The sequence below is a fragment of the Leopardus geoffroyi genome, chromosome E1 (assembly GCF_018350155.1).
Source record: "Leopardus geoffroyi isolate Oge1 chromosome E1, O.geoffroyi_Oge1_pat1.0, whole genome shotgun sequence".
Lineage (NCBI taxonomy): Eukaryota > Metazoa > Chordata > Mammalia > Carnivora > Felidae > Leopardus > Leopardus geoffroyi.
Genome location: NC_059330.1, coordinates 34461862 through 34480809, shown reverse-complemented (window position 1 = coordinate 34480809; position 18948 = coordinate 34461862). Strand labels below are relative to the sequence as shown.

General features: G+C 38.9%; 1 protein-coding gene across 17 annotated transcripts in view; it reads right to left on the bottom strand.

The window, feature by feature from the left end:
- The window catches only part of MBTD1 (mbt domain containing 1), a 71647-nt gene that overhangs the window by 34034 nt on the left and 18665 nt on the right, over positions 1-18948 (bottom strand). For 11 of the 17 annotated variants that reach the window (XM_045488344.1, XM_045488345.1, XM_045488356.1 and 8 more), the window contains 3 exons: positions 9098-9299; positions 1827-1966; positions 404-518 (listed from right to left, as the gene is read on the bottom strand). In XM_045488344.1, coding sequence (XP_045344300.1) covers positions 404-518; positions 1827-1966; positions 9098-9251 — 409 coding nt within the window. In that variant the 5' untranslated portion in view covers positions 9252-9299. Of the gene's footprint in view, positions 1-403; positions 519-945; positions 1062-1826; positions 1967-9097; positions 9300-16287; positions 16340-18948 lie in introns of those variants that run through there. The other 6 variants (XM_045488341.1, XM_045488343.1, XM_045488352.1 and 3 more) reach the window with 4 other exon arrangements.

Genomic DNA, 18948 nt, shown 5'->3' with positions numbered 1-18948 from the left:
TGTGTATTTATTTATTTTTATGAAGTTTATTTGAAAGAGACAGAGACAAGGCGAGCAGGGTAAGGCAGAGAGAGAGAGAGAGAGAGAGAGAGAGAGAGAGAGAGAGAGAATCCCAAGTAGGCTCTGAGCTGCCAGCGCAGAGCCCACTGTGGGGCTTGAACTCTGAAACCGTGAGGTCATGACCTGAGCCGAAATCAAGAGTTGGATGCTTAACCAACTAAGCCACCCAGGTACCCCTAGAATAAATTACTGAAACCAAAACCATCATCAGGAAGCCTAATGTCATAATGTACTAGTAGGACAGAGAAATAGCTTAGTTAACAAAATCCAAAATTTAAATGTTGACTAAAACTAGGCGAATCATTATCAAACATTTCACTTCTACTATATTCACCAATATTACCTGCTTTAGTCTTTGCTTGATTTTGCAAGGTAGCTTGATACTGAGCATATGCAGCTAGTTTAGCAACTAAAGGTTGTTTCTGAAGAACTTTTGCTTTCTTTGTTGGAGGCTTACCCTAAAACAAGAAGAGTTAAGTAAATAGGATTCTTTTTCATTCATCCCCCTCCACCGAAAAAATTAACTTGATCGCATACTACTCATTCTGCTTAAGTAAACATCAAGGGTTTAGAAAATTATTAAAGCAGAGGAAACATACAAGGAATTTTAACATGAGAATTGTTTTTTGGAGTTCTGCTACAATGTAGACATCTATTATGGGTAGCAGAGCTGGCACAGACTAAAACAGCAATATGCAAATTAATATGTTAATAAAAAATTATATCCCATAAGATGTTAAAATATAGGCTGTGGTGGATACTTGATTCCTTCTTATACTAGATAAAACCAGTGGTTATTCACTCATGCAGGTTGCCAAGCATTGCTATTTATACGGTAAGAGAAGATAATTTAATGTTTAAAGAGCAAGTGACTGAGGTTTATACCTTTAGTGCTAACGCAAAAGATCAATGACAAAATGATCATGGGCCAAATTCACAGTGTGACAAACTGCCATCCATTTGGGTACAGACCACTGCTCAGGATCTTAGGTACTGTCTATCTGAAATATAGAAATACATCTAAGTGATGTATTTCCTTAATTTGGGGAATTTTTATAAATCCTTTCAGTGCTATGTAAGGATCACTATCAATTACAGGAGAATAAGAAAAATGTGATCACTCAAATAAAATGTATTACAAAAATCAGTTAAATGCCTTAAAAACACTGTTTATATGCTACAAGAGTTAACAACTTTGTCAAATGGTCGAATCTCCATTTTGTATTGGAGGCATTGATGTACATTTAAAGAAAGATGATTTTCTTTTTATACCATGAACGTTTTCAAAAAGGTTAGTTGGATTAACCAAACATAATCGTTCAAGGTATCAAACAGGCTGCAATCAAAAGTACAAAGCAGATATGATGGAGAAGTAGAACCACAGGGTATATCATTTCCCCCCAAATGCTGCATTGATTCTACCTTGATGTTAACTCAAAAGGAAACCAGGGGGAAAAAATGGCTTCAATTTCTGTGTATAACAAGGCGTTTATTATATTTATACTTATTTAGAAAAAGGGTGTTTTTAATTCACTTAAACAGTTTCATCGTTTACTTTGGATAGTATGCCTTGTCTATTATAATAGCTGTTCAATTTTACAGGCTGACCAAACTTTGGGGATCACATATTTCTGAAAAAATGCGGGGTATAAAATGGTAACTGGCCAACTGGGTAGAAGTGGAGTGCAGTGAATCACAATCCAATGACAGATAAACAGTGAAAGCCATAGAAATAACAGATATAAAGAATAAGAAGGTTTCTGTACCGTTACCTGAAGTCTGGCCAAAATGCTTGCCTTCTTGGAGTTTGACGAATAGCTTCTTGAACATGAAACACTACAGAAACGCTTTGTTTTGGAGTAAAAAGCATCTCGCACACCAACCATCCCACACATTTCACAGGTAGCTAATTAAGAGAACAAAAACAATGGTGTTATTATGACCATGTAATAAAACCAATTTTTATCTAACAGTTTAATAATTACTTAAGTGTTAATTTAAATATTTGCCTTCTAACAGAAAATTTCTTCTGTTATACAAACGACAGAAAAGCCCACACAGAAGTTAGAGAAAATACTGGTATGATTCCATGGCCACGGCTCCAGAGGGTCTGACCGCAGCTCAAGGTTTAACAGAGGGTCTAAGCCCACAAACAAAATAAATCAGATTCAACTTACATTTCCTTAGTGCTCACTGTGTGCCAGGCATTTTCCTATACATTAAGAGCTCCAGCCTTTGAAAGGATTATAAACAAAAGAGGAAAAGAAGTGCAATGCAGCTAAGGAGTAACACAAAGGGCAAGCTAAAAAGAGCCAAGTCTTGGAAAAATGTTAAGGGTCATACAAAGATTCTTTCAAGTTATGTTCAGAGGACAAGGAGGAAAGGAGAGGGTCAAAGCCTGAGGTAGGTGCTTGATTACTCACTGATAACAGAGGAAAACAAAACCCTATTAATGTGCCTCTTTTGTAAATTAGCATAATAGACAATGATCTGAAAGGCAGAATTAGAAGAAGGGTCACAAGAACTGAAGTTCAGAATAGGTAAACAGATATATACGTGGGACTGGGACTGCTAGGTCATGACAGTTCTATTTTTAATTTTCTGGGGAACTGCCATATGGTGTTCCATAACGGATATACCAATTTACATTCCCACCAGCAGTATATAAGAGTTCCCTTTTTTCCACATCCTTACCAACATTATCTCTTATCTTTTTGATAATAGCAATCATAATAGGTGTAAGGTGGTATCTCATTGTGGTTTTGATGGGTATTTCCCTGATGATCAGTGTTGTGGAACACCTTTTCGTGTACCTGTAGGCCAACTGTATGTCTTCTTAGGAAAAATGTCTATTCAGGTCCTTTGTCCATTTTTCACTTAGATTATTTGTTTTTTTGCTACTGAGTTGTAGGAGGTCTTTATCAGATATGGTTTGCAAATACTTTTTCCCATTCTGTAGGTTGGCTTTTCAATTTATTGTTTCCATTGTCGCACAGACCTCTTTAGTTTGACGTAGGCCCATTTGTTTTTGTTCTCTTATCCAAGGAATCACTACAAGACCAGTGTCAAAAAGCTTTCTCCTATGTTTTCTTCTAGTTTTATATTTCTAGGTTTTACACTGAAGTCTAATCCATTTTTTAAATTCTTTTTGTTCTTTTTAAAGTTTATTTACTTTGAGAGAGAGGGGAGAGAGAATCCCAAGCAGGCTCTGCACTGTCAGCGCAGAGCCCAATGTGGGGCTCAAACCCACAAACCAGGAGATCATGACCTGAGCTGAAACCAAGAGTTGGCCCTTAACCAACTGAGCCACCCAGGTGCCCCTAAGTCTAATCCATTTTAAGTTAATTTTTGTTGAGTGGTGTAAGACAAGGATCCATTTTCATTCTTTTGCATATGCATATCCAGTTTTGCCAACACCCTTTATTAAAGAGACTGTCCTTGCCCTATTCTGCATTCTTGGTGCCCTTGTCAAAAATTAGTTGACTGTAAGTCAGTATCTTGAACAGATATCTGAATTCCCATGTTCACTGCAGCATTAGTCACAAGAGCCAAGAAAATGCAAACACTTAAATGTCCTTTGATAGCTGAATGGATGCATAAAGTGTGGTATATATATACATATATGAAGTATTATTCATTGTAGTGGAATATTATGCATCCACAAAAAAGAAGGAAATCCTGGCACTGTGACAACACGGTTGAACCTGGAGGGTAGGGCATATGCTAAGTGAAATACTGTATGGGATCATTTTCATGTGGAATCCTAAAAAAAAAAAAAAAAGAAAAAAACCGATTTCATAGAAACAGAAAATAGAATGGTGATTACCAGGGATTGGGGGGAAGGGGACAGGTAGGTCAAAGGGTACGACATTTTAGTTAAAAGAAGAGTAAATTATGAGACTCTAACATACAGCATGGTAACTATAGTTAATAATACTGTACTGCATACTGGGAAGTTGCTGAGAGTAGATACTGTGTTCTTCCCCACCACCCCAACACAAAGAGTCAACTATGTGAAACCATGGGTCTTATTTATCTCAATCTTGGTAATCATCCCACAATGTATATCAAATCACCACACTGTACATGTTAAACATATGCAACTATCTTTGTCAATTATTCCTGAGAAGAGTTAGGAAAAAACAAAAAACAAAAAATAAAACACCAGAAAGTAACAGAGCGAAAAACTGCCGGAGTGGGCTCAAATCTCCACCCAAACAGTTAAACTTAGAAGGGCTTATAGTTTTAACCAGTACTTATAAATCTATTCAGAAATCATGAAAGAAAGGTACCACAGGATTAGAGATGAAGAAAGGGTGTTTAAGGAGAGAAAAAAACTGAATGGTTTTCTGTCGAAAAAGTTCCAGGGGTGCCTGGGTGGCTCAGTCGGTTGAGCATCCAATTCTTGATTTCGGCTCAGGTCATGACTTCAGGGTTCATGAGATGGAGCCCCTGCGTTGAGTTCTGTGTGGATAGCACGGAGGCTACTTGGGTTTCTCTCTCTCTCTCTCTCTCTCTCTCTGCCCCAACTCTGCTGGCACACACATCCTCTCTCTCTCAAAATAAATAAGCATTTTAAAAAAAGGAGGGGCTCCTGGGTGGCTCAGTCTGTTGAGCGTCCGACTTCGGCTCAGGTCAAGATCTCGCGGTCTGTGAGTCTGAGCCCCGCGTCGGGCTCTGTGCTGACAGCTCAGAGCCTGGAGCCTGTTTCAGATTCTGTGTCTCCCTCTCTCTCTCTGCCCCTCCCTCGCTATTGCTCTGTCTCTCTCTGTCAAAAATAAGTAAGCATTAAAAAAAAAGTTTAAAAAAAAGGAGAAAGAGTTATAGAACAGATTAAAAAGGTCTGTGACCATCTAGCTAAAGAAGCTGTGACCCAAAGGGGATAGTGAATCTTTGGCAAGAATTATACATATCAAATTATACTTCCTGTGAGTAGGATGTAAGCTCCACCAGGGCAGGGACTATTCTATATTGTTTTATCTCTGTATCTCTAGTATTTAAAACAGAGCCTGGCACATATAAAGCTTCAATAAACCTTATTTCCTTTTGTTATAATATTACTGGACTGGTATAATTAAACCATGGCAAGAGTATACAATCAACCCTTGAACAACAAGGGTTTTAAACTGCATGGGTCCATCTATATGTGGGTTTTTTCCAATAAATAAGATAGTGTTGTAAATGTGTTTTCCCTCTTAAGATTTTCCTAAAAATATTTTTTCTTTACCTTACTCTATTGTAAGAATAGATTAAATAATACAAAAAACAAACAAAATATCATGTGTTAATCGACTATTAGTGTTACTAACAGTGGGCTATTAGTAATTAAGTTTTTGTTTATTTTGAGAGAGAGAGAGAGGGAGAGGGAGAGAGAACCCCAAGGAGGTTCCATGCTCTGCGCTAACTCAAATGCCATGCTAGATCTCATGACTGTGAGATCATGACCTGAGCAGAAATCAAGGGTCAGACACCTTTCTAAAAAATATTTTTTATTTATTTATTTTGAGATAGAGAGCACAAGCAAGGGAGGGGCAGAGAGAGAGGGAGAGAGAGAATCAGCACAGAGCCTGATGCAGGGCATGAACTTACAAACCATCAGACCATAACTTGAGCTGAAATCAAGAGTTGGATGCTTAAAGGGCTGAGCCACCCAGGTGCCCCTAGTAATTAACTTTTTGGGGAGTCAGAAGTTACACATAGATTTTCAACTGCATGGGAGATTGGCATTCCTAACCTATGTTGTTTGAGGGTCAACCATATATTAATAGGAGTTAATATGGGTTTTTCATTTATTTATTTTTTTTAGGAGTTAAAACATTTGATAAAATCTCTCATGCAGCTTTGTCAATAAAGATTGAGAAATTTAAGGTCCTGATAAGTGAGTAGAAACTTTTTTTTGTTTTTTTTTTTTATGTTTATTTATTTATTTATTTATTTATTTATTTAGAGAGCAGGGGAGGGGCAGAGACAGAGGGAGACAGAGAATCCCAAGCAGGCCCAGCAGTGTCAGCACAGAGCCCAACGTGGGGCTCAAACCCATGAACCGTGAGATCATCACCTGTGCTGAAACCAAGAATCGGACTCTTTTTTTTTTTTTTCAACGTTTATTTATTTTTGGGACAGAGAGAGACAGAGCATGACCGGGGGAGGGGCAGAGAGAGAGGGAGACACACAGAATCGGAAACAGGCTCCAGGCTCTGAGCCATCAGCCCAGAGCCTGACGCGGGGCTCGAACTCAAGAACCGCGAGATCGTGACCTGGCTGAAGTCGGACGCTTAACCGACTGCGCCACCCAGGCGCCCCTAAGAGTCGGACTCTTAATCAGCTGAGCCACCCTGGTGTCCCAAGGAATTTTTTTTCTTTTAAAGTTTATTTATTTACTTTTCAGTAATCTCTACATGCAACTTGGGGCTTGAACTCATGACCCTGAGATCAAGAGGTACACGCTCTTCCAAGTGAGTCAGCCAGGTGCCCCAATAATGGGAAGTATTTTGACACAGCCTACAAGATTCTGTACCAGGCCCTGTGCTGTTCAACTTTTTAAGACTAGAATACCTCCAGGGCATTATTATCAAATCTGCAAATGACATAAAACTAGAAGATTATATAACACAACCTTCAATGTTAAATGATAGAATTAGAAGTAAACAATTTCTAAGAAGATCAAAATTCAGTAAGAAAAAGGTTACATGGGATAATTTAAAGTTTTAAAAAATCCACTGCAGCTGGAAAGGGGCTGGAACTTAGCAGGTCTCAAAAGGAAAGCCCCCAGAAGATTCTTGTCTCCAAATCCAGAGCCTGTCCTGTTGTGGACTGAGGAGGTGCCTAATTCTCACCAGATACCTGCCACACTCAGGGACAGGCTCCCAAAACAGTACAGTGTGTAGTTCAACCAGTGTCCACAGGGGAAACCTCTGCAGCCACACCTGCTGTCCATCAGACTGCATCAGCCCTCAGACTGCATCAGCCAGGCCTCTTAACCTGGCTTTGGGCTGCTGAGGTTCTAGGACAGTTACTCCAGCACGGATCACCTCCACTCCACTTCCTTTCATCAAGAGAGCCATTAAGAGAAACGTACAGCTGATTTCATCTATCAGGTCCACCTATAGACCCAACTTGGGAGTAAGCTTGAAATCACTCCTGGGCCCTCTTCAGGGCCCAAATCATTTTTCAATTTTTACAACTGTTATCATGTAACAATTGTAATTGTTATCATGTTACAATTTTTACAATTGTTATCATGGCAGACTCACTCCTGAATCTAAGTGGTATCAAACAAGGCTGGCTCCTGTTCTCATTCAGTATTCCCAGGCATCCATGGTGTAACTGCAGCCCAGCTGGAGTTTTTGGGGGATACTTTCTCTTATCCTTGTCCTCCGGCCACCCTGCCTAGCAGGTACCCACATCCCAACTGTACAGATGGAAAAACAGGCTGGGTGAGTTAGAGGCCTGCCCAAAGCCAAAAACTTAACTCCAAATCTTCCTGATCCACCTTCTTTCCCCTCTTCCCTAGTCTCTGCGATGTCCTTGGAAATGACCTTGTCCGGCTCCCAAGTGAAGTGGGAGCATGTCCTTCCACTTTTGCCAATAGGAAGCCTCTCTGCTGACAGCAAGTCCCAGATGCCTGGACCCTGAAAGAGGCCCTCGGTGAGCACTGACTGATTTAAAAATAAGCTTTCAGACACTGCATGCCCAAAGATGGTTGTACCACCAGATCTTTCATCTCTCTGCAATGTTTCGTTTGGACAATCACTTACGTGCCTGCCACATCTGAATGGCTCAGCATGATTCCTTCAAAGTCCTACTTCCCAATCTTTGCTAGTATAGTTCCCTTCTTCCACAGCTTCCACCTTTGTCCTTCAAAGCCAGCTCAAATCTGCCTGCCCTGTGAAGCCCTCCCAGATTAGAATTCATCGCCTGCCCTTCATGTTCCCATAGCCCTTGCTCGTGCCTCTCCTAAGGTATTATTCAAATCAACCTCATATCGTTTATTAAAAAATAAAAAGTCGGGAGCATCTGGCTGGCTCAGTCGGTGCAGCACGTGACTCTTGATCTTGGGGTTGTGAGTCTGAGTCCCATGTTGGGTGTAGAAATTACTCACAAATAAAATATCTTTTAAAAAGTCAACTGCTAACAGACAAGACTGGTTTAATTGGTTTAGTGGTGAATCTGTAGTAAAGACTAAAGGGTTTCAGTTATACATGAAATCAGTATTACTTTCAAAGAAGTTAAAGCAATTCTGTGGCCTACCTGCTGCCCTAATTACACAGGTGACCAGCTGCCCTTATTACACAGGTGACTAGCCATTTGCCTGAGGTGCTTCCCAGGATATGGGATTTTCAATCCTAAAAACAGGACAGTCTTGGGCAAGTCATGTAAGCTGTCACTCCAGCACCATGAAATCTGAAGCATGCCCAGAGGAAAGTGAGCAGGCTATTGATGAATTAAAATCATTGTGACACTATGACAGATCGCTGAAGCAATTAGGGTCACTTGGGACTGTTCTACTGTGAACAGTTATCATCATAACAAGGATTAGAATTCTTCTCTGTACCTTTAAGAGGCAAAATTAAGACCCAAAGACAAAATTGAGAACAAGGATAATTTTGGTTCAATACGAAGAATAATCTGGTAATTAGAGATACCCTATCATTGGAAGTGTTAAAATAGAAAACTTCTTATAAGGAATTTTTGTAGAGAGAAACTCATTCTGCAAGTGTATCAGCTCTATAAGCCTGTGATCCTACACACTTTCAGTTACATTGGGATTTATTACCTAATTACTGAATTTATGTCCACATTGTGTCTCTCAACAGCCTTTTGTTTTTATTTTGCTCTACTTGCTTTCTGCCAGAACACGGCAGGTAGGCAAGATAGATCAAATGGAAATCTAGTGATCTCATCTACAACTGTAAGTTTCAGACTGCGTTTCTTTTTCCCTTGAAAAATTCCAAGGAGGGAAATGAAAGAAGAAATGAAATCAGAACATATCCTCCAATATGAAGCTGCATAACAGTGAAAGGCTAGGTATACTCACCCATGCCAGATTTGCCATCCGGGTATGTGTAGACTTGTCCATTGTTTTTGATAATTGGGAGGTTAGAAGGTAAAGGAGCAACTTCCTCTTCACTCTCCTCGGAGCTGGAGCTGCTACTTGTGTCCTCACTGCAGCTATCATAACCGTCAAACATCCCGAAAGAGTCTCTTCTTTTCCTTTCAGGGCGTGAAGAATGTTCAGTCTTAAAAGTAGAAAAAATCAATAATACATGACACAGCACAGATACACAACCACCACCCCAAAGAATTTAGTTCAAATTGTGATGATATTTGGAAAACGAAGATCTAGCCCTGACAAATGATAATTTTATTTTGTAACAAAATGTTTGTTTCAAAATGGAGCCTTTCCTTTCTACAGGGTGCAAATTTATCAGCCACCATGTTAGCTAATAAGAATACCAATGACGACAATAAACACGGAACACAATCAGAGGATCACCATGTAATTCAAATCCAAATAGTAATTGCTATAAACTAGGTAGGTCACTTCTCTATAGAAAGAATCAGAGGGGTGCCTGGGTGGCTCAGTTGGTTAAGTGTCTTGGGTCATGATCTCACAGTTCGTGGGATCGAGCCCTACATGAGGCTCTGTGCTGACAGCTCAGAGCCTGGAGCTTGCTTCACCCTCTAGGTCTCCCTCTCTCTCTGCTCCTCCCCCGCTTGCTCGTGCACGTTCTCATGCTCTCTCTCTCAAAAAAATGAATAAACATCAAAAAAATTTTTAAAAAATTAGATGATTTTTTTAAGTTGTTGTGAAATACACATAACAAACAGATGGTTTCTTAATTTACCTTTCATCTCTAAAAGTGTAGATTTTTATTACAATTTAGAGCATCCAGGAAATATATAGATGCTTTTAAAAATCGCTGTGAAGAGTTCTGGAGTGATTAATTGGGAAGTTTTAATTTTAGAGAATTTTTAGATATTAACTATTTCAAATATTAGAGAAGATAACATTTGTACATTTGCAGTCTTATCTCATTTTTTTCTTTAGCATAAACAATGGTTAAAAAAACTCCAAGTATCTCAAGCTAAACATTATTTCCTTTTCAAAAGAAAAGCTGCAAAGACACTACATCATCTTCAGTGAATGATACATGTTTGCTCTTCCAAAAGATATGCTCTCTCTCAAGCTGCCTAGATCCCCAAAAAGTAACACTGTCAACTCAACCTGTCCTGAAATAAATTGCAAAACTTCAAGTTTAGGGAGAAGAAAGTAAAAAGAAAATAGGAAATAATAAAGAGGAAAAAAAATCTCCAGAAAAAAGAATCTATAAGGAAACAGGACCAATGCAGGGAGCAAAAGAAAACTTCAAAAAAAAAAAAAAAAATGCGATGGGGCAACTAGAGTAAAAATTATCAGCTGGCACCTTTCAATGTTTTGCTTCAGTTAGTATTTTTTGTATCATTTTACACTTTATGCACAATGTCTCTTCTGGCTAGGGTAACTTCCTCCCATGACCAATACAAAGCCGAAATCTGTTGTGTAAAGTTTGACAAAATAAAACCATCCAAATGCATCTCTTAGTTTGAGAAGAGTAAGCTGTCTTTTTCAGAAGTGCAGTTATGAAACATTTGCACTAAAGTGGACAACTGATTTTTCACTTGAATCAAGTATAACTATGAGAGCAACAAAAGTAGTTCCTTAATCCACACAATGGAAATATTTTACGCCCAGATGAATACTATCTTTTAAGAAGTCCCCTCATGAGGCTCTATGCGTGTTCTAATGCTGTTGCCACAACCTCCAACTTCTTACATTATTTTTCCTTTAGACCCAATTTTAAAAAGAAAACCCTACTGTTTCTGGCTACTTTGTAATTAATCCGTTTCCCTCAACAGTTTTCCCTAGCTTGACTACCCATCTTATTTAACAAATTTGGTTCTGAATAACTTGCAGGTATTTAAAAAAAAAAAAAAATCAAATGTGTTTTCAGGGTGCCTGAGTAGCTCACTTGGTTAAGCATTCGACTCTTGATTTCAGCTCAGGTCAAGATCTCATGGTTTGTGAATTCGAGCTGCAAACTGATGACAGCACAGAGCCTGCTTGGGATTCTCTCTCTCCCTTTCTCTGCCCTTCTCCCAATTGTGTGTGCTCTCTTTCTCAAAATAAATAAACTTATATAAAAAAAATCAAATGTATTTTCAAAGAATCAAAATCGGCTACCACTGGATTTCAAAAGAATAAAATTTTGAAGGTGATGCCAAAAGTCAAGTCTAGCAACATTCTGAACTGATAAGGTGATAAGGAATGGGAGAGTCCTTGTTTGAATGAAGTGTGGTGCCAAGAGCTCGGAATTCTGATAGCCCTAAGTCTGAGTCCTGGTTTTGCCATTTATTAGCTGTCAACACTGGGCAAATTATGAGTTTCTTCTCTTACTCATTCAACATTCAACAACTATCAAGCATCTGTGTGTCTCACAGTAGCAGAGGCTACAGATCGAGTGGTGTACAGAGCAGACAAGATGCATGCTTTTCACCAAGGTGACAGTTTACTGGCAGGAGGAACCCAAGTTAGACCATGTGAAGGCAGAGTCAAACTGAGACAGGAGTCGTCGACTCACGTTCAGTGGTGAGGAAAGGCATTGGTGAGTTAAGACCTTGAGGCCAAAAAGGGCAGCTGGAATGTTCTAGGCAAAGCAAAGAACAAGACAAAGGCTTTCCAGTAGGAATATCCCTAGCCCATTGAAAGGCCAGTGTGGCTGGTGCCCAGAGTGACAGGTGTAAAAGATGAGGTTGGAGGAGGACACAGTGAGAGAACCCCAAGCAGGCTCTGCGTTGTTAGCACAGAGCTAGTAGACATGAGGGTCCTTGAAGGCCAGGGTAAAGAATTGATTTTTTTTTTCCCCCGAGGGCAATGAAAAGACATTGTGAAATATTTATCACAGTGCCTGGAATACACACTTACAAACACTGGCTAGAATTCTAGTTCTAGTAGACTCATATAGCCTACTTCCATGCGAAGAAGATCTCTTGCAGTTTTCGTATAAGCTCGTCCACTTTACAGCCACCTTGGTTTAGCAGCTAATACATATTTATTGACCCTCAAATATCAACACAGAATATCTTACTGTGACTCTACTTGTCAGCAAATATAACCCTGAAATTTCAGGGGGTCAATAATTACGAACATCTTGGTTTCAATATTATAGACTGTTAACATTAAAAAACAGAAGTATTATGGTCAAATAAAATTTTCCTTATTTCAAGGCCTCTTTAAGCTTTTAATATGCTTGTGAACATTATGACAACTTAAGAGAGACATATAGTATTCAGTCTTCTCCAAAGCAACTCCAAGAACTAATGATCTAGAAAAATGCTAACCTTTTGCATATTTTCAGCACGCACAGAAAATGACCATCTATACAATGCAAGAGAAATTGGCCCCTGAATGCACCCAGCCTGAGGCCTCAGACGGTCCCAAATATTGCAGGGATGAATTATCTTGACAAATCTAGAACATACTAGTTGGAAAGCTATATTCTACTCAGGAGAAAATGTTCCCTCAGCATTTTTTTCTTAGATTAGGACAGAATACTAATGAACTAATTCAATGTATGAATTGTAATCCATTTATTCCATGTAAAACTTACCATTTACTGCAGGGAATGGAAATGCCTGCATCAGACCGAAACCCCTAAGAGGGCTACAACTTCAGTCAAAGGGCAGGTAGGAATCAAAAATCTGACTACATGCAGGCAAAATAAGACCTACATGTGGGTCTTTTCTGCCCATGCTCTGGGTGGAGAGGCTACTCTGAGACTGTATAATCATGGGCCTGCCCTTCTGAGTGACTCTGAGGATATACCTTAACTTGCCCTAAATGGTCAGAAAATACCCAGATCAAGACATTAAAGGGCCACCAGTGCCCCTTGACACTCAGCAGAAGCATACTGGATCACTTCAGGAAATAATCACCTACACTTCAGGCCTTTCAGCATTCCTACAGATTTGATCAAGTACGAGCACACAATAACAAACATACAATAAGCAATCCGTCACAAGTGTCAGTAGAAACAGATTAGGAATCCCAAATTGTTAGGTACTGAAATTGCCAGGCACAGAGTACAAAAGAACCATTCAAGAAATGTTTAAGAAGAAACAAAAATATTATTGAAAAATGGAATAAAGGAATAAAAAGCAACCAGGCAGATCTGAAAAGACCCAAATGTAACTTCTGTAAATAAAAAATATAAGTGCTATAATTAAAAAAAAAAAAAAAGACACCACCACTAAAACACCTCAATGGATGGGATGAATAGCAGATCAGCCATGGCTAAAAAAGAACTGGGGAGATGATAAACATTAAGAAAATACCCAGAACACTGCAAAGAAAAACAGAAACATAGAAAATAAGAGGTTCAAATGGCATAAAACATAAAGATCTAATAAAATGTCTAATAGGAATTCTCAAAGGAGAGGATACAGAGATGCTGAATGAAAGACTGGCTGAGAATTCTGCAGAAACACTGAAAACACAAATTCAGACAGAACTACCACATATATTAAACACAAGAAAAAAACCACATTTATTTTATTTTTATTTATTTTAAAAAAAAAATTTTTTTTTTTAACGTTTATTTATTTTTGGGACAGAGAGAGACAGAGCATGAACGGGGGAGGGGCAGAGAGAGAGGGAGACACAGAATCGGAAACAGGCTCCAGGCTCTGAGCCATCAGCCCAGAGCCCAACGCGGGGCTCGAACTCACGGACCACGAGATCGTGACCTGGCTGAAGTCGGACGCTTAACCGACTGCGCCACCCAGGCGCCCCGAAAAAAACCACATTTAAATAGATCACAGTACCAGTGTAAAACACTAGGGAGAAGATTTATAAAGGGAACAATAAAAAAAAAAAAAAAAGTGGAGAGGGGCGCCTCGGTGGCTCAGTCGGCTCAGTGTCCGACTTCGGCTCAGGTCATGATCTCATAGTTTGTGAGTTCGAACCCTGCGTCAGGCTCTGTACTGACAGCTCAGAGCCTGGAGCCTGTTTTGGATTCTGTGTCTCCCTGTCTCTCTGCACCTTCCCCACTCACACTGTCTCTCTCTCTCTCAAAAATAAACATTAAAAATTTTTTTTAAAAAGGGATTAATTGCCACTGTGAATCTCACTAGTCAAAAAGCTTAACCTCCAGCTCATTCAGTCCAATCAGCTGCTTAGTAACTAATCCTTAGATATGAATAGACAAGTGAGGATCACCTACCATTTGAGAAAGACCTCTAAAAATGTGAAAGGCCAAAACAAACCCTCAGGAAAAAATAATCTATAAGGAAACAGAAGTAAGGCAGGGACCAAAAGAAAACTTCAAAAAATGAAATTAATTCTCCAGGGACATAAGGGTAGGATACTACTGGTGAACAAGATCTTGGAATTTAAAAACAGAAAAGGCAAAACAATAACTTCAATAAATGGACAGTAAAACCAAGGAAATCTTTCAAAAACCACGAGTGCATGTGTGTGGAGTGTGTACATGTGACAAAAAAGCTAGAAAATAAGAGAAAAAATAAGGGTTAAATCCAGAAGAACCAAAACCCAAAGCATAGAGATATACATGAGAATGAGAAACAATTTATATAAAGAAAACACACACACACACACACACACACACACACACACACTTCCAGGATCAAAAAACAGAGTTTCTATACTTAGACCAAGGAAGCCCAGCTTAATGACTTATAAGCCCCGCCCAAACACCAAAACTACACCAAGGTGCATCATTATAAAAATTATAGAACTCTGCCAATGAAGATACTAAAAGCTTCAAGAAAAACACTATGCCATGTAAAAAAAAAAAGGGTGGGGGACTGGAATATCAGTGGGCTTTTCAACAACAGGATTGAAAGCAAGGCCTTCAAACTTCTCAAGGGAAAAAATATATAATTGGAAAATCTATACTTAATGTTTCAAGTGAAAAAATCAATGAAATAAGAACAAAAAAAGATAAAAGCAAAGGTTGGTTCTTTGAATAGGTAAGTAACTATAATAATTTGAATAAAGAAACTAAAACCTTCACGCAAAGAAAACCCCAGGCCCAAATGGCTTCACCGGGGAAGTCTACTTAAAAAATACTACTGGGGTCAAAAAGAATGACATCATGCCATTTGCAACTACATGGATGGAACTAGAGGGGTATTATGCTAAGTGAAATTAGTCAGAGAAAGACAAAAATCATATGACTTCACTCATATGAAGACTTTAAAACACAGAACAGATGAACATAAGGGAAGGGAAGCAAAAAGAATATAAAAACAGGGAGGCGGACAAAACAGAAGAGACTCTTAAATATGGAGAACAAACAGAGGGTTACTGGAGGGGTTGTGTGGGGGGGGATGGGCTAAATGGGTAAGAGGCATTAAGGAATCTACTCCTGAAACCATTGTTGCACTATATGCTAACTGACTTGGATGTAAATTAAAAAAATTTAAAAATAAATTAAAAAAAATACTACTGGCGCACCAGGGTTGGCTCAGTCAGTTAAGCGTCTGACTCTCGACTTCTACTCTGGTCGTGATATCACAGTTCGTGGGATGGAGCCGCACCTTGGGGTTTATACTGACACCATGGAGCCTGCTTGGGATTCTCTTTTTCTCTCTTTCTCTCTGCTCCAAACCCAGGTGCACTCTTTCTCTCAAAATAAACATTAAAAAACCCCTATACCAACTTGTTCAGAAAACTGGAATATAGGCTAATTTTCAACTCATTCTGTGAGGCTAACATTACTGATCCCAAACTAGACAAAGCCCTTACAAGAAAACTACAGAACAAGGGGCGCCTGGGTGGCGCAGTCGGTTAAGCGTCCGACTTCAGCCAGGTCACGATCTCGCGGTCCGTGAGTTCGAGCCCCGCGTCGGGCTCTGGGCTGATGGCTCAGAGTCTGGAGCCTGTTTCCGATTCTGTGTCTCCCTCTCTCTCTGCCCCTCCCCCGTTCATGCTTTGTCTCTCTCTGTCCCAAAAATAAATAAACGTTGAAAAAAAAAAAAATTAATAAAAAAAAAAAAAAAAGAAAACTACAGAACAATATCCCTCATGTATGCAAATATTCTTAACAAAATTTTAGTATCTAAATCAAACAATATATAATAATAATAATAAAAGTGACCAAGTGGGTTTATTCCAGGAATGCAAAGCTAATTCAACATTTGAAAATCAATACATTCATGGGGTACCTGGCTGGCTCAGTAGGTAGAGCATGCAACTCTTGATCTTGGGGTCCTGAGTTTGAGCCCCAAGATGGGCATAGGGATTACTTAAAAAAAAGGAAAGAAAGAAAGAAAATCAATACATTCATTATATTAAGCCTAAAAAATAAATAAATAAAAGCCATAGGATTATCTCAAGAGATGCAGAAAAAGCATTTGACAAAATCCAACATCTATTCCTGATTGAAAAAAAAAAAAACTTCAGCAGAAGAGGAATAGGAAAGAACTTCCTCACCTGATAAAGAGCATTAGGAAAGTCCTAAAGCTAGCATCATATTTAATGGTGACAATATGGATGTTTTCTAAGACCAGGAACAAGATAAGTGTATCTGCCTTTGCTACTTTTATTTAATAGTGTACTAGAGATTCTGAGACCATGTAGTAGGCAAAAAAGAAATAAAGGAATTCAGATTGGGGAAAAAAGTAATAAATAAATCTTTATTCCCAGACAACACTGCAGAAAATCTGATAAAATATACAAAGAGCTGCTTGGCTATATTAAGTGAGCTTAGCAAGGATACAGGATAGAATGTCAATATACAAAAATCAACCATATTTCCATATATTAGCAACAAGCAACCAGAGATTGATTAGAAAATACCATTTACAAAGCATCAAAAAAATATGGAATAAGGGGTGCTTGGGTGACTCAGTCGGTTAAGCATCCGACTCTTGATCTCAGCTCAGGTCTTGATCTCAGGGTCGTGACTTCAAGCCCCACATTGGGCTCCACGCTGGGCGTGAAGCCTACTTAAAAAAAGAAAAAGAAATAATTTGAGATAAATCTGGCAACAGATGTGCAAGGCTGATACCTTGAAAACTACTAAACGTTGCTTAAATAAAGAAAGATCTAAATAAATGGGAAGATGCATAGTGTTCATGGATCAGAAGAACCCATAACGTTAAGTGATTTTTTGGCGTGCCTGGGTGGCTCAGTTGGTTAAGCGTCCAACTCTTGGATCTTGGCTCAGTTCATGATCTTGTGGTTTCGTGGGTTTGAGCCCCGTGTCGGGCTCTGTGCTGACAGCATGGAGCCTGCTTGGGATTCTCTGTCTCCCTCTCTCTTTGCCCCTCCCCCACTCATGCTTTTTCTCTCTCTCTCAAAATAAACAAATAAACTTAAAAAAAAAAAATTCTCCCCAACTTGATTTACAGATTCAACGCGACCCAATCAAATCACAGCCGATTTTTTTTTGTGGAAATCAACAAGCAGATTCTAAAATTCATATGGAACTGCAAAGGACCTAGAAGAGCCAAAACAAATTTGGAAAGAACAAAGTTGAAACACTTAATACTTCTTCTCCAAGGTGCATCATAAAGCTGCACTACTTTGACATAAAATATAGATAAACAGATCAACAGAAGGGAACAGAGCCCAGAAATAGAGCCATACATGTATGGTCAACTAATATTTGACAACGGTGAAAAATCAATTAACAGCATGGTATGGTGACAGATGGTAGCTACACTTATGGCGAGCACAGCACAATGTATAGAGAAGCTGAATGCTGTATACCTGAAACCAAGGTAACACTGTCAACTATATTAAAAAAAAAACAATTAAAAAGAAGAAAGAGGGGCGCCTGGGTGGCTCAGTCGGTTGGGCGTCCGACTTCAGCTCAGGTCATGATCTCACAGTCCGTGAGTTCGAGCCCCGCATCAGGCTCTGTGCTGACGGCTCAGAGCCTGGAGCCTGTTTCAGATTCTGTGTCTCCCTCTCTCTCTGACCCTCCCCCGTTCATGCTCTGTCTCTGTCTCAAAAAAAAAACAAAAACAAAAAAAAAAAAACCAAAAAACAAAAACCAAAAAAAAAAACATAAAAAGAAGAAAAAAAAAACAAGGCAATTCAGTGGAAAAAAGTCTTTTCAACAAAAGGTGTTGGATCAAATACATTACTAAATTAAAAAAACAAAACAAAACAAAAACCAAACTCTGATCCATACCTCACATGTACAAAAATTAACTCAAAATGGGACACAGACCTAAATGTAAGAACTAAAACTATAAAACCTCTAGGAAAAAAAGTAGGACAAAATCTTCATGACCTTGGGTGGGCACAAAATTTTTAGGTATAACATCAAAACATAAGATCCATAAATGAAAAATATTGACAAACTGGACTTTATTAAAATTAAAAACTGGTCCTAGGGAGCTACTATTAAGAGAATAAGACAAGCCACAGACTGGACAACAATATTTGCAAATCACGTGTGTCTGACAAAGGACTGGTATCTAGGATACATAAAGAACTATCAAGGGGTGTTTGGGTGGCTCAGTCAGTTATGTGGCCAGACTCTTGGTCTTGGCTCAGGTCATGATCTCACGGTTCATAAGACTGAGGCCCAGGTCTGACTGCAATCCAAGCTTGCTTGGGATTCTCTCTCTCCCTCTATGCTCCTCTCCCTATTGCACATGCACACGCATTCTCTCTCTCTCTCTCTCAAAATAAATAAACTTGAAAATAAAATAAAAAAATATAAAGAACTAACAAAACTCAGTAACTGAAACAATCCAATTAAAAAATAAAAAAGCACAACATCTAAACAGACAATTCATTTATATATGGATGGCAAATAAGGACATGAAAAGATGCTCAACATCACTGGTCATTAGGAAAATGCAAATTAA